Below are 14,771 nucleotides of genomic sequence, written 5' to 3'. Positions count from 1 at the left end.
TGCTGTGTTCATCCAGCTCCACACTTTGTTATCTTGGATTCTCCAGCATCTGCAGTTCCCATTATCTCTAATCACATTATGCGTGTCTCCTTTTTTCTTACTTTTCCTTTTATTATTCTCTCCCTTTTAAAAATCTTCCTTCACGTTTCCTTACTTCACTTTCTGTCTCAGTTTTGGTGTTGAATTCACCCACTCAAATTCATCTTAATTCTGAATCCTTCCTGTGGTTTGTTGCTGATTCTTTGAGATGCTCTGCTGTTTATTCACGTATTCCATTTCTCTCTGCTGCTGATAAATCAGTTCCCATTCCCAGTGAGCATTGTAGATACAAAGTTCTATAACCTAAGCATGCACAACCATACCCCAGTGGGGTAAACGGTCCCAACTCCACACAAAAAAAACCAGCCCAAGAAACAGAAAAGATTTTCAGGTTTAGACAGTTGCAGTGGAGTCAGGGCAATTGTTCTTCAGCCTCAACACCTTCGCAGTTGTTACGTTCATTATATTAGATTAGGTTTTATGGTCATGTACACCCAAGTACAGGAGTACAGTGAAAAGTGTACAGAGTTGCCACACTCTGGCACCATAAAAAAAACAATAGTTCAAATTAAAAACGAGAGCTGAAATTAAAGGGAATGAGACAAAAGGAAAAGAAGACCCTCACCACCAGCTCCTCTGTGAGCCTTGAATGGTGCTCACCAGCAGTGCGGTGCTGCCAACATTACAATAGCCATTCATTCTGAGCCTCACCACTGCCTGCATGGGACCCACCAATGATGAAAACATCATGCTCTGGTGCCATCCCTTGTCGCTGGGCCCGCCACCATCTTGGAATCAGTTGAAGTATCAGAGTCCGCTACCTTCCTGAACAAATACAGGACTGTTATCCTTCAGAGTGGCTGTCGATGCCAGCGGTCCTGTCCCACCAAGTTCGAACTTGCCACAATCCAGTGCCATCTCTCACCGCTGAGCCCAAGCTCGCTGCCGTCAATGCAATCAGTTCTGCTGCAGCCAAGCTTCCCAAGGGCAAACGTGTAGTGACTGGAACAAGGCCAGCCAAGTGGACCTCATAGAATATGGGCTCTCTGATTAGGGCTGTTGATCTGGTCCAATCAGGGAGCTGACAGATATAAACAGGAGTGTCAGGGGTTCTGCTCGCTCGAGGACCTGGCTCTGAGCTAGCCGGATCAGTGTTACATACAGCGCGCGTGTGAATAAAGGGTGACCGGGCGATGGGATACTCGCCTTCATATTGTTATTTCATTAAGAAAGAGTAGGCCTTGCAGACAGTGGCTTTCACCTCTGTAAATCTCCTCAAGCCCGGCAAACTATCCATCTGATCCAACTCTACATTTGTCAGAATCTAATGAGGTCTGCGTTTCCCCTCCCAGAGTCTGACTTTGGTGTCGGGGCTAATTTCCACTTCCCTCTTCTTCCTTCCTCATCGATTAGGCTTTTTTGCCATCCTTTCAGTGAGTTTTTGTCTCGGAGTCATAAGACCATAAGATATAGGAGCAGAAATTAGGCCATTCGGCCCATCGGGTCTGCTCTGCCATTCAATCATGGCTGGTAAGTTCCTCAGCCCCATTTTCCTGCTTTCTCCCACAACCCTTGATCCCCTTGATAATCAAGAGCCTATGAATCTCAGTATTAAATGTACTCAACGACCTGGCCTCCACAGCCTTCTGTGGCAGTGAATTCCACCGATTCACCACTCTCTGGCTGAAGAAGTTTCTCCTTATCTCCGTTCCAATAGCTCTTCCCTTTACTCTAAGGTTGTGCCCTTGGGTCCTAGTCTTAAAACTCTGAAAGTGCTGTGAAATGCTTTCTGACATTACGTTAAGGTGCTACAGAAATGTAAGTTTCCATTAGGTGATCTTCAACCATCATTACACATTCTTAGTTTTCCTTCTCTTAAATGAGCATTAATTCCCAATACTTCAGCTACGAATTTCGCTCTCCACTGAGTCACTGAGACATGTGGGGCAGAAGTTCCTGGGGTCATATCCTGGATTCCTCTGATCTAATCTCAGCTGAAGAAAATGATAATTTCCATCTGTTTAATCATTTCTTGTGGTTTGTTTCTTGTGAGCAACTGAAACAAGTGGACACTTTTTAAATATATTTCTTCACCAGTAGAATTGCAACAAACAAATTGGGATTTTTCACTCCAAGTTAATAGAATGTGAATTACAAACATCCAACAGTTAAAATGCCTTCAGTAAACCAAGTGTGTCACATTTCGTGGTTCACATTATACTTCAGCAGTAACATTTGTGTCCCACTGATGTCTCATACTTCTCTTACGGGCTATAGGTCTGAATAAAGAAACCACAAAATGCATTGCATTTTGTATTGAAATGTTTGACAGTTTTGGATGAAAGTTCAATTCAACAGTCTTAAAGTTCAATTTACAACACCAGAATTCAGCATTAAAAGCCCTCAGGTCGGAAGCTCTTCCACCCCATGCAGAGAAATAATTCTAGGTACAAAAGCTGAAACCTATTCATTAAAATAAATGGAAATTCCAGCTGGATTTAGACCATGGGACATTGGTGTTCCATTTCCCATGTATGTGCCACACTTCAGATTCCACAATTGTAGGAAATGGAAAATGTACACTTATTTAAAGAAAATCATGATGATACAAGTTACAAGAAAATGTTGGCGGGAGCCAAAGGGAAGGCTGATTTTGTCATGGAATTACTATGGTGTAAAACGAGGCTACCTGGCCCATCATGTGTGCCATCGGCTCTCTTATCTCCTGCTGATGCCCTTTTCCCCATTTCTATCCACAAAAACCTTCAGTGCCCTTTTGAATGATTCATTTGAACACGACTCCACCGCATTTTCAGGCAGCGCATTCCATAGCCTAGCTACTCCATGTGTGAAAACGTGATTTTTTTCTCATATCACCCTTGCTTTATTTCCACATCACTTTTAACTCTATGGCCCCTCGTTCTTGTTTCTCTTACACGTAGGAAAAGTTTCTCCCTATCTTCTCCGTACAGCAATCACAGGCACCACATGAAGATCAACACAGAAGTAATAGATAAGGAATACAAACCAGCACTTCAGGAAAAGCACTCTTTATTTGCATGGCTGAGAGTCATGCTCGGGACGGATAAAGATCTGTGGCCAAAAATAACATTTGTGATGGTTCAGAAACGCCAGTTCTCTTAACCCTTCAGGAGCACAAGTCAAAGATTTTTTAAAAAGTAAAAGCATTATGCACTGTTTTCCAAAAGTAAATAGTTAATATTTTTGAAACTTTTCCTATCTTAGATAGGGAAACTGGATAATTTTGGTCAGCAATTTTACAATTTCAAATATTTGAGCCAAGTTTCTTCGCACACTTGATAGTTACTTGCTAAATCGTGGGGCTGTGAATTCCGTCTTTATATTGCTTTAATACAGGGGTATCAATGAATTCAAACTAGCAGCTTTTAAAGTTTTTTTAATACAGTGAATCCAGACATTAACTTAAGTCGCATCAAAGCGCAGTCGTTTCTTCACAGTTACATTTCTGTAGGAGGTCAGTGTTGAATTAATTTACTTTGAGGAAAATAAACTCACAATTTTTTTTTCCCCAGCACTATATCATTAATCTGCTAACAGCAGATTTTGCTTTTGTTTATTTATGGATAGTGTTCTCTTGTGCAAGAATCCCTTAAGAATTAAAATACTTGCTTCTCCCACACCAACCTAAACATTTCCGTTCGCCATTAGCCACAACAACCAGTGAGAGTAAAACAATTAAATGTTCACCTTGGCTCTCATCCTTCAGCTGTGCTACATGGATTTTCATCCCCATTTCTTTCTATTAATGAACTTTATTATCTTGTCAATTCCACATGGTTTCACAGGACTGCTTTATTAACCAGAGGCTGGATAGCTGGCTTGCAATGCAGTGACCCAACTGTGTGTGTTTATTCCCACCGTGGCTAAGGTTACCGTAAAGGTCTCACCTTCTCAATCTCACCCCTTAGGTTAACTTCACCGTCAGTGTCTCCCTCTATGAAAGATAAGCCTCATGGTCCTCTGGGACTATGGCAACTTTACCTTTCAATTATTAATGTCAAGAAAATCGTCCTAACAGTGTCGCAAAGCTATGTTGTATTTCAGTCCACCTAAATAACATGAACAGCATCCTCACCCAACCATCTGACAAATAAATTTCTCCATCTTTTGTACCATCTCCAGGCAAATGAACAAATAATGGATTGGCTCCAACTCCTCAGTCAATGGTGCTTTAGAAACCAACCCTGAAATAATGTGTTTGGATATCTGGGTATAAAAGTGTTACATAACAATGAAGGCCAGTACCAGGGCCAACCAAACAAAATCATGTATAAAAAGTACAAATGCTGCTATTCCAATGCCAACTTCTTTCGGGGATATGAAAAGCAAGTGCTGTTTTCAAGACCTTCCAATGAGGATTTGCAATTCACTGTGGTACCGAAAAGAGACAGCAATAAATTTCACGCTTTTCTATCTGCCTACTGCTAGATGGTGCTGGGAATACCATCAATTTTTGAAGAAGGCACCTTCGAAATGTGGTATCTCTAACATCAGGTTGCAACAGGCACATGGAGATGCCACCACCTGCAAGTTTCCCTCAAAATTTTACTCTACGCTCAGGACCTGGAACTTCCCATCAAAGAGCACGACGGAATTCCTTCAATGCAGTAGCTCAAAGATGTGGCTCACCATCCCAATTCAGGATGAACAATAAATGATGGCTTCCTTGCAATAAATCCCAAGAATAAGTAACTCAAAGCAAAACAAAAAAAAGCTACATTAAAACCATGTAACTATCACTGTGACAAACATTTACAGCCCTAAATGCTGCTAAAAAACAATGTCAAATCTGGCATGAAAGAATACTAGAATGGTGAGTGGCCAACACTGAACCCGCACTTCCTCTCAATTCAATAATGGGGATTACTGATGACTGCTTGCAGTAATCCATCACTGATCATGACAACTAAAGTTATAAACAGCAGCCTCTTTGAATGTGAGACATTAATGCAGACCGCTCTGCAATGTCGAATATGGTGGGTACACAAGTCTCTTTCAATGCCTTTCTGTACTGCCTATCACACTGGCTCAGCTGGGAGCCGGATCCAATATGAGGGACCTAGTGGTGCGGTGGGTAGCATTCCTGCCTCTGGGCCAGGAGCTCCAGATTTCAATCACTCTCCCTCCTCAGAACTTGACGGCCGCAGAAAGTGGGTGCATGACAGAGATCAGCACGTTTATTATAAACCTGTAAATCCATCCGATACAGCTATGAGAGGTGCTAACAGTGGGAGAAACTTGGCAACAACTGGCCCACATCAAAAGATTCTGTGACAACTGGCCTCATTTCAAGGAAATGCAAGGGACAAATGACTCTGATAGCTAATTTAAGTGGAAGACCTTCAATTGCAAAATCTCCAACGACCGTGGTTTCTCTTATCACCCAGGTGCCTTTAAACATGAGACACTGCCTTCTTCTTCCTCCGACAGGTTCTATGCCTTGGCAGACACATGATCTGTTTCTGCTCTATCTCTCCACCAACTCCATCTGTATATCAGATTTTGTGTCTAGCATCCCATTTCAGAGGAGCCACAATTCGCTCCAGTTGAGCTACAGGGGGGAGAGAAGCCATCACGTTTAGTAACTGGTGATAACTGAGGCTAAAGCTTGCACATTTAGTTTATGGTTTTCAGAGTACAAACCAGCTTCATGACAGAATGATGGGCCATGTGCAAAAAGCAGAATAGCTCAATTTCTCCTTTTTACTGAAGGGAACTGTCTAAAAAAGATAAGTACTTTCAGTCTTGGCCAAGGTGACTACTTTGGGAAGTAGCCATTATTCAAACTTCCACCAATTTGCAATGGATAACACTTTTGAAAGAACTATCCAGCACTGATTTTATATGTTTTAATTTTTTTTTGTTTCAACTTTAATGCTGTTTAGGAGCCACTGCATTTTAGATTCTAGTATTTACTCAGATCCCGGAATCTATACAAACATTGAAATTGGTCAGATCTTACTACATCACTCTATAAATCATTCGCATCTCTTGTGACCATTCTCATTAGTTTTCATCCCAATCATGTGCTAGTTTGTTACGCTTGTAGCTTTGTTTTTAAGTTTTTTTTTCCACACTGGTCATCTTAGAAGTTTTTAATCCCACTCTGAACTTAAAGGCAGAGTTTGTTGGCAACTATTGCAAGACTTTGAACCTGACGATTCCATGGGAACACAGAAACTGGACCAATAAACTGAGTGGACCAGGGATGGATAGCTTCTGCCAATATTCACGGCAGGTCCCAAACTGGCCTGGTAGTTGCCAACTAGCTCTTAGAGCATGAGATAGATCAAGGAGGAGTAGGCCTTTCGGACTGATGAACCCACAATGTCATCCGTAACATTGGGATAGCGGTTAGCACCGCTGCCTCACAGTGCCAGGGACCGGGTTCGATTCCACCCTCGGGCAACTGCCTGTGCGAAGTTTGCACATTCTCCCCGTGTCTGTGTGGGTTTCCTCCGGGTGCTCCAGTTTCCTTCCACAGTCCAAAGATGTGTAGGTTAAACCAATTGGTTGCGCTGCATTGTCCGCTGTGTCCAGGGATGTGCAGTCTAGGTGGATTAGACATAATTAAAAACCCTCTAAGGGGTTACTAGGATTGAATGGGTCTGGCCGAGACGCTCTTTGTGTAGTCAGTGCAGACTCAATGGGCCGAATGGCCTCTTTACACATTGAGGGGCTGGCAGAGGTTGATAGACTGGAAGGGCTTGGTAGAGGTTTTTCTGCACCTCCTAGTCCACAGAGCCAGTGTAAAATAACAAGGTGCTCACCTCTGGGATCCAGCCACTCCCGTATCAGTTCCACTGTCTTGTTTCACTGACTTGGGACAACCATGGTGTTAATTTCAAATCAAGCTCTAAAATCATGCTGTAACAGTGCAGTTTGAATATGCTAATCACAGTCCTGTCTGCCCACAGTAAGAAAAACAATATAAAGGCAAGTCTTTTTTGATTTATAATCACACGCCATTTATGACCAGTGGTTTCCCTTGACAGTTAATTGAATACTTTTGAGGCATAGGCACTTTTGCTAATGGGCAAATAGGGCAGATAATGTGGGCAAGGCAGGCTCCCACAAACAGCCGTTTTGTGATAAGGATCAGATGTTTTGTGATTTTGATTAGATACTGGCCAAGGCACAAGTTATGAGGAAGGGTGACTGGACCCAAAACGTTAACTCTGTTTTCTCCCCCACAGATGCTGCCAGACCTGCTGAGCTTTTCCAGCAACTTTGTTTTTGTTCCTGATTTACAGCATCCGCAGTTCTTTTGTTTTTTTTAAGGCACAAGGGGAACTGCCCTGCTGTTCCTCTAGGGCCATGAGAACTTTCACATCCTCTTCAGCGGACAGATATATAGTCACATTTATTTGCTGGTCATTCCTAGCGTACCAGAGAGTCACATTTCCGACTCTACCATATAGTCACATGTGACTGATCAGATTGTGCCCTCAAGTGTCACATGCGACTCTGTGGTAGGTAATGTTTAATTTTAATTTATCATCTCTTCACTATTGGTTCCATGTGATGAGATTTTGCCTTCAACCTCTTTGAATACCAAGTTCACCTCTGAACATCCAGTGATGCATTTTACACTTTGGACAGAAGATTAATTGCTGAATTTGATGCTTTATATGTACGTCACTGAAATGCACACATTGAGAATGAGCACAAGGCCTGAAAAATAGCTAATACCTTCGTTCCCCTTGGAACTACTTCACAACATGTGCAATGGTACGTTCCTGCGATTCGTCTTAGCCAAACAAATCTGAAGCTTTTATAAGTACAGGGTAAATGTGCTGTCTTGAAGTATGGGCTGATCAGAGGAGGTCACAGACACCATACCATTGACTGGCTGCTGGGTTTAAGGAACACTAAAGTTCAAATTCTTTAACATCCCAAATGAAAAAGAGTCAATATCATGGGTTTCAAACTTAACACCCATTTAAACACAGTAGAAATCTAGTAAAGAAAGCTTGGCAAAATAGTGTACCAGCAATGACAAGGATTTTGATTTGGGCAGGCTGAGGTCAGAAGCATATCTTCACACAACACAGTAGAGGAAAGTGAAAACACATTTCACCAGATGATGTATCAGAGATAATGGGAACTGCAGATGCTGGAGATTCCAAGATAATAAAATGTGAGGCTGGATGAACACAGCAGGCCAAGCAGCATCTCAGGAGCACAAAAGCTGACGTTTCGGGCCTAGACCCTTCATCAGAGAGGGGGATGGGGGGAGGGAACTGGAATAAATAGGGAGAGAGGGGGAGGCGGACCGAAGATGGAGAGTAAAGAAGATAGGTGGAGAGGGTGTAGGTGGGGAGGTAGGGAGGGGATAGGTCAGTCCAGGGAAGACGGACAGGTCAAGGAGGTGGGATGAGGTTAGTAGGTAGCGGGGGGTGCGGCTTGGGGTGGGAGGAAGGGATGGGTGAGAGGAAGAACCGGTTAGGGAGGCAGAGACAGGTTGGACTGGTTTTGGGATACAGTGGGTGAAGGGGAAGAGCTGGGCTGGTTGTGTGGTGCAGTGGGGGGAGGGGATGAACTGGGCTGGTTTAGGGATGCAGTAGGGGAAGGGGAGATTTAGAAACTGGTGAAGTCCACATCTCCCCTTCCCCTACTGCATCCCCAAACCAGCCCAGTTCATCCCCTCCCCCCACTGCACCACACAACCAGCCCAGCTCTTCCCCCCCACCCACTGCATCCCAAAACCAGTCCAACCTGTCTCTGCCTCCCTAACCGGTTCTTCCTCTCACCCATCCCTTCCTCCCACCCCAAGCCGCACCCCCCGCTACCTACTAACCTCATCCCACCTCCTTGACCTGTCCGTCTTCCCTGGACTGACCTATCCCCTCCCTACCTCCCCACCTACACCCTCTCCACCTATCTTCTTTACTCTCCATCTTCGGTCCGCCTCCCCCTCTCTCCCTATTTATTCCAGTTCCCTCCCCCCATCCCCCTCTCTGATGAAGGGTCTAGGCCCGAAACGTCAGCTTTTGTGCTCCTGAGATGCTGCTTGGCCTGCTGTGTTCATCCAGCCTCACATTTTATTATCACCAGATGATGTACCAAGTTAGAGAATCATTTTTGCATAGGATAAGGGTACAGAAATACGGAGTCAGAGGTTCGATAAATGGACAGAGCTGACACGGGGAACTCATCTGCAGCTGGCTAAGGAAACCATTACATCAGGAAACTGACAGTGGTGAAATTCCAGTTAAAATCCCACTGGTGTGAGTATCCCTGTGGGCTCTGTAGCTGCCTTCGCAAAAAATATGGCTTACATTGGTGACGGCGTCAGAAACACTGGCTTGCACTGCCAGCTTTGGGCTCCCAGTATCTCTGCAAGCAGCTTTGGTGAGGTCCAAAAACTCAGCCCACAGATCAGCTACGGTCAAAGTGAGCCACAGAAAAGGGGTTGAATTGCCTACTCTTTCGTCTATTTGTGATCCATGGGACAGCCTCCAGTGCAAGCTCATTGTTTCAACTTCAAGTAGCACAGAAGAGAGGTGAGGTGGCCAAACTACAATCCAGGAAAGGGTCAACACCTTCCAGAGAGAGAATAGAAACTTGATGAAATAAAGTTGTGACTTTTTCTTTGTTCAAAAAAAATGAACATCCGAGACAGCTGCCTCTTTTTGGCTCCGTTTAGCTGGAATCTCCAAGATTTCATCATTCTGTTCCAGTCAACCATGTGATTTTGACAACTGAGGCACTACTTAAGCAGCAGCAAAGCACCACCAGGCACAGACCACAAACTGCACGTTACAGCAGTGAAAGCCTCTGTCCTGCTCTGAAACATTCTGCAGGGGCTGTAGCTTCAGGCAAGCAAGGCAACGCAGAGCAGATTAAAGGAAGAAAAATTGACTGACAGTCTCAAACAAACTGCTACTCGTAAGTCCACTTTTCATTCCATTGCTCGATGCAACTTTTAACTGTATAATTCAAACACTTGTGCACAACTGAACAAAAAGCCTTTTCATAAACAATCAGTTTCTCAGAGGCTGCAATAACATTGTTCTGATGTAGAGTCAGCGATAACTTGAATCATTAACCCTGCATTCTTCCCACAGATGCTGTCAGACCTGCTGGGTTTCTCCAGCAATTTCTCTTTTTATTTCACATCTCCAGCAACTAAATAAAACAGACAACTATGGTTGTTACCAAGTATCGTTATTTGAGACATTCTGTTGCTGCGAGCAGAATTTAATGAGGTTTTGGATTACACTTACACACACAGTACTTGCAGCTTCCAATGCACGTGGATTCTTTAAGATTTTGAACGTTTGTCTTCTTGTGTTTTCAGGAGATTAGAGCACATCCACAAAACCAATAAGAAAATGAACTGCAAAATCCAGGCATTAACTCTCTTGGCTTTGGCATTTGTCTGTGCAGGTCAGTAACAATGTTTTGGTTAATCAAAACAGCTGAATTGTGTTCTGTTGCTTTAAGGGATAATAAATTCCAATGCAAACTATCTTTTACAGAGAGCACCGTTGTTCCACCCAGATGTCTTTGTTTAAATGTTGTCAAAATGGTACCATTCAGATTGATAGAGGACTACTTAATCATTCCAAAAGAAACACATTGCTCAAAAACTCAAATCATGTAAGTAACACTGTAACCTGCGAGGACATCTTTCTGCTAAAGGGGCACTGTGATGATGGGCACTGCTTTTAATCTTTTAGTAAAGTCTACAAATAAGGGTATAGCAGTTTCTGAACGATTGTAAAGTGAGCAAACTGGGTGCACAGAATCGCAACTTAAAATGTTAGTTCAATGAAGCGGAGGGAAGGAAATCCGCCAGGTCGTCAATAAACTTTTCAACTTAAGTGACCTGCTTAGGAAATTTTGGATGAATTGCCAAAGAAACGAGGGCTCTGAACACAATAAATCTTCCTCCCTGCTATTTTAGAGACTAAGAGTCAGTGACAAACAATAGCTCATCCTGAAGAGCTGAGTTGTATTTTCTGCTGGCACTTCTTCTATGTATAGCCTGTATTTCCCAGATTCAATCTTCAACATGCATAGCAGCATTGGGTGTGACAAATACAAATTTAAATTTCTTGCCAGTATTTTCCCTCTTTTCAGTTTATAAAAAAAAATCACAAGAAATTTGTTTTAATTTTGAGCTACAAAGGCGCAGACATCATTTTGTAGCAGTCTGAAGAATGGCCTTCAGTTAAAGTTTAATTTCTTCCCTCATTCTATGATGCAAGTTGGGGGAAAAATATGGTGTTCCTCTCAGATTAAAGCAAAAGACTACAACAAAAACAAATCTAGAAGTGTGAAGAATAACACCGCTGCAAAGTAAAATTGAAATACAGCTTCCAAGATCAATTAAAAAGATAGGTTATTTTTTAAAACAAGAATGTAAAATGGGGTAAAGAAGGAAAGAAACGAACCTCAAGTAGAAAATTCTGATAATTGCATGGTGATCATTGTTAATGATTTTTCACATACTCAATAAATTCATTCAAGTGTCCAAATAAATTTAACACCCATCAATCTCAACATCAGCTAAAGACTCTAAAGACACATAATGCTGAAAATAACATGACATTTCGCATTTGTTGTATTCTTTCAGACTTGCAGTAAACATGAACAACTCAAAAATTGAAACATGCCTTGACCCCAAATCAAAGCAAGGCAGAGCACTTGTCGCATGTTGGGAAAGGTGAGCTCGAAATACTTTGTTTTATGACAGGGAAAGTGAATTACAGTCTATCATCTTAATTCAAATAAATGGAAAGTTTCAGCATTGAGTTGCATAATTTAGTTCAAGCATTAGATAATTGACAATTTGAAGACAATAAAAACTTTGAATCTCCAGGAATAGAGCTTAATAGTCTCACTAAATGGGAAAAAGGTGTAAAATCAGTAATGATTGCGCAGCATTTGATATCTATATAAATTATTGCCCAACCAATGTATAGTTAGGAGCGTATACAAAATAATCCGTTAAATTAAACAGTTAACTGTTATAATGTCAGGTTGCATTCTGTCCTGGTACTTCAGCTGTAGAACTAAACATTTTACAAATCAACAGATTAGCATTTGCAAAATAGAGAATAAAGAATGTTAATTGGCCACAAAACATGTAGGCGTATGTAACAGAGCCAACAGGACAGGCTTTAACAAGTCTATTCTAAAAGGAGTACAGTACTTAGTCCCTAAAAAGTAAGTGCAATGTCCCTATCTATGGGCCACAAAGTCCAAGCTCAAATTCTACCTGTCCCAGAAGTGTGTCATAACACATCTGAGCAGATTGATTAAACATAATTTGAAGTAATTTCATACTTGCTTTGCAAGAATTTCCATGTATCAAAGTGAACAGCCTTGTGCTGATTTGACTACCATTTAACCAACTGAAATCAACAATTTTATAGCTTGATGCATGCAATACCTGCCCTGTAGTTTTCTCAAATACTAGGATTATTTAATTGAACTGAGTGCCAATTAATGAGTTAATTCATCAAAGCACATTTTAAATGGCTCCACAAAAAAAATACTGCTCTCCATTTATTTCAACAGTGAAATATCTTTCAGTATCTGAATCACAAATATTTCCAACTTTGTCATCAAGTGTAATGCTACTTGCACAAATCAGTCAACAGAATGTAATACACATGACAATTAAAATTAATTTGTAATGATGTTAATGCTGCAAATTCAAGCCAAAACTGAACATTTAATAGGCAGCTTTCAATAAAGTTCTTTCCTTTTTGTTCTATCATTTCAATGTACGTACAGTTCTACATAATTTAGTTGCTAAATGGAGAACTATATATAAGAAGAAACATGGGCAGTAGATACCTGGGATTCTTAATGATTAAGAGAATTGGAATTAGATAAGACATGTTAAACTCTGAACGCTGCTCCAAGATGTATCATCTGAAAAATGTATTCTTTGCCTTCACCCCCCTAGAATTGGCAATGATATCACGAGGAAGAGGGAATGTATTCTGACGAGCAGGAGAGGCACTAACAACTAAGGAAAGAATTAGATCCAAAAAGAGAAGCAGAGGAAGTGTGCTGTCCTTAGGGAAGATTAAAAGGAAAAAGGAAATTCACCTTTTGACTTCTGATGTCTCTTGAGATTTGCATCATAGGGGTAGCCAATTCAAAAAGGGTTCAAACTTATCATTTCAAAATCAAGAACAGTGAATTGTTCTCTTAATATCTTGATTCAATCCATTGCCAGTAATATCTGTATTGAATTTCTGTATGTGTTGTGTGAAACAAAATCTAATCTAATGAAGCAAGTATGTTATTTATGTATTGTCATTTAATTCCACAAGTTACACTGATACTTTGTGTTATGAGCACTTTCATGTCAAGTTTGTCCAAGGCACTGTGTAAAATCAGACGATATTGTACATGCTGACACAACACAAGTCACGACTTGACAAAAAATCTACACAAAAAAAATTCACCAGACAAACGAAAATTTTTGTGCAGTGTTGCTGAACCGATTAATCGTAGATCGAATCAAGCGGGTCAGTGTTTATACAACTAAATCATAATGCATTCCATAAGTAATGCACATTAAAAATGTAATTTTGAGGCTTTATTTTATTTATATTATGTTTTATATTGCAGAGAAGGTATTTTATATAAAGAAGGACGACATTTTCCACGTGATTTTGTAGAGCAGAGCATATGTATTTTTCAAACTTTAAGATAACACCATGTATACATTAGCATGTTTCGAACAAACACGTTCTTTATAGGTCAAAGCTGCAATTTCTAAGTTTTTATAATAAAATTCAAATGAACCAAGAAAAATTGAATTCTGTTTTTTTTATTCAATGCTAGAAAACATTTTGTATTTATGTGTATTGCATAATTGACAAAATGCCCATAGTTTGTCCTTTTTAATTCAAAAACACCTCAACATTTCTTTTATTTGTCATTCATTTGAACAATATTTATCAAAGGAATAACATAAAGAATTGGATTCATGTAGAATATTTACTGCTATAAAATATCCCAAGGAGTTTCACTTGTTAATTTTAAAATTGAGAAACTTGATCGGTCAAACTATGAGACTTGAAGAAAAACACTCTTTATTCATATACTATAGTTAAAATATAACAAACAAACGAATAAATTGGAAAACTTTACAGAATATTCATCTAAGAATTAGGGGTAAGCCATTCAGGTCTGAGATGAAGAAGAATTTCTTCACTCAGAGTTGTGAATCTGTGGAATTCTTGCCTACAGAAAGCTGTTGGGAACAGGTCATTAGATATATTCAAGAGGGAGGTGGACATGGACCTTGCAGCTAAAGGGATCAAGAGGTATGGAGAGAAAATGGGAGTAGGATACCGAAATTGCATGATTAGCCATGATCATGTGGAATGGTGGTGTAAGGTCGAAGGGCCGAACAGCCTGTTTCTGCACCTATTTCCTATGTTTCTATGTTTTGAATAGATTATTTAACTACTAAACAGTGACTGTTCCAATAATGGAACATTCCATAAACACACCCTTGGCAAAAGACAAAATTCAGTAAAATAGATTGCCCCGATCTAGGAGGAAAAATATCAGGAGAAAACTGAGAGAAAGACAGAGAGTTGGAGGAGAGATGTTTTGCAGTTTCCAAACCCAGCTTCAAAGCCCCAGCAACTGCTGCTGAAAAACTAAAACAAAAAGTCCTGGCTCTGGGGTAGCTTCAGCACACTCTTCAG

The 14,771-nt window shown here is 40.9% G+C and overlaps 2 protein-coding genes across 11 annotated transcripts in view; one reads left to right on the top strand and one right to left on the bottom strand.

Annotated features, from left to right (window-relative positions):
• The window catches only part of rassf4a (Ras association domain family member 4a), a 199,285-nt gene that overhangs the window by 122,735 nt on the left and 61,779 nt on the right, over positions 1 to 14,771 (bottom strand). The window lies entirely within an intron of this gene.
• Positions 9,814 to 13,855, top strand: LOC125467493 (alveolar macrophage chemotactic factor 2-like). Its single transcript, XM_048563407.2, has 5 exons — positions 9,814 to 9,972; positions 10,385 to 10,473; positions 10,566 to 10,686; positions 11,666 to 11,755; positions 13,007 to 13,855. The coding sequence occupies exons 2-5, from the start codon at positions 10,419 to 10,421 to the stop codon at positions 13,071 to 13,073; spliced, it is 333 nt and encodes a 110-aa protein (XP_048419364.1). The 5' UTR covers positions 9,814 to 9,972; positions 10,385 to 10,418; the 3' UTR covers positions 13,074 to 13,855.

Source organism: Stegostoma tigrinum, chromosome 37, assembly GCF_030684315.1.
Source record: "Stegostoma tigrinum isolate sSteTig4 chromosome 37, sSteTig4.hap1, whole genome shotgun sequence".
NCBI lineage: Eukaryota > Metazoa > Chordata > Chondrichthyes > Orectolobiformes > Stegostomatidae > Stegostoma > Stegostoma tigrinum.
This window is presented reverse-complemented; position numbering and strand designations above follow the sequence as displayed.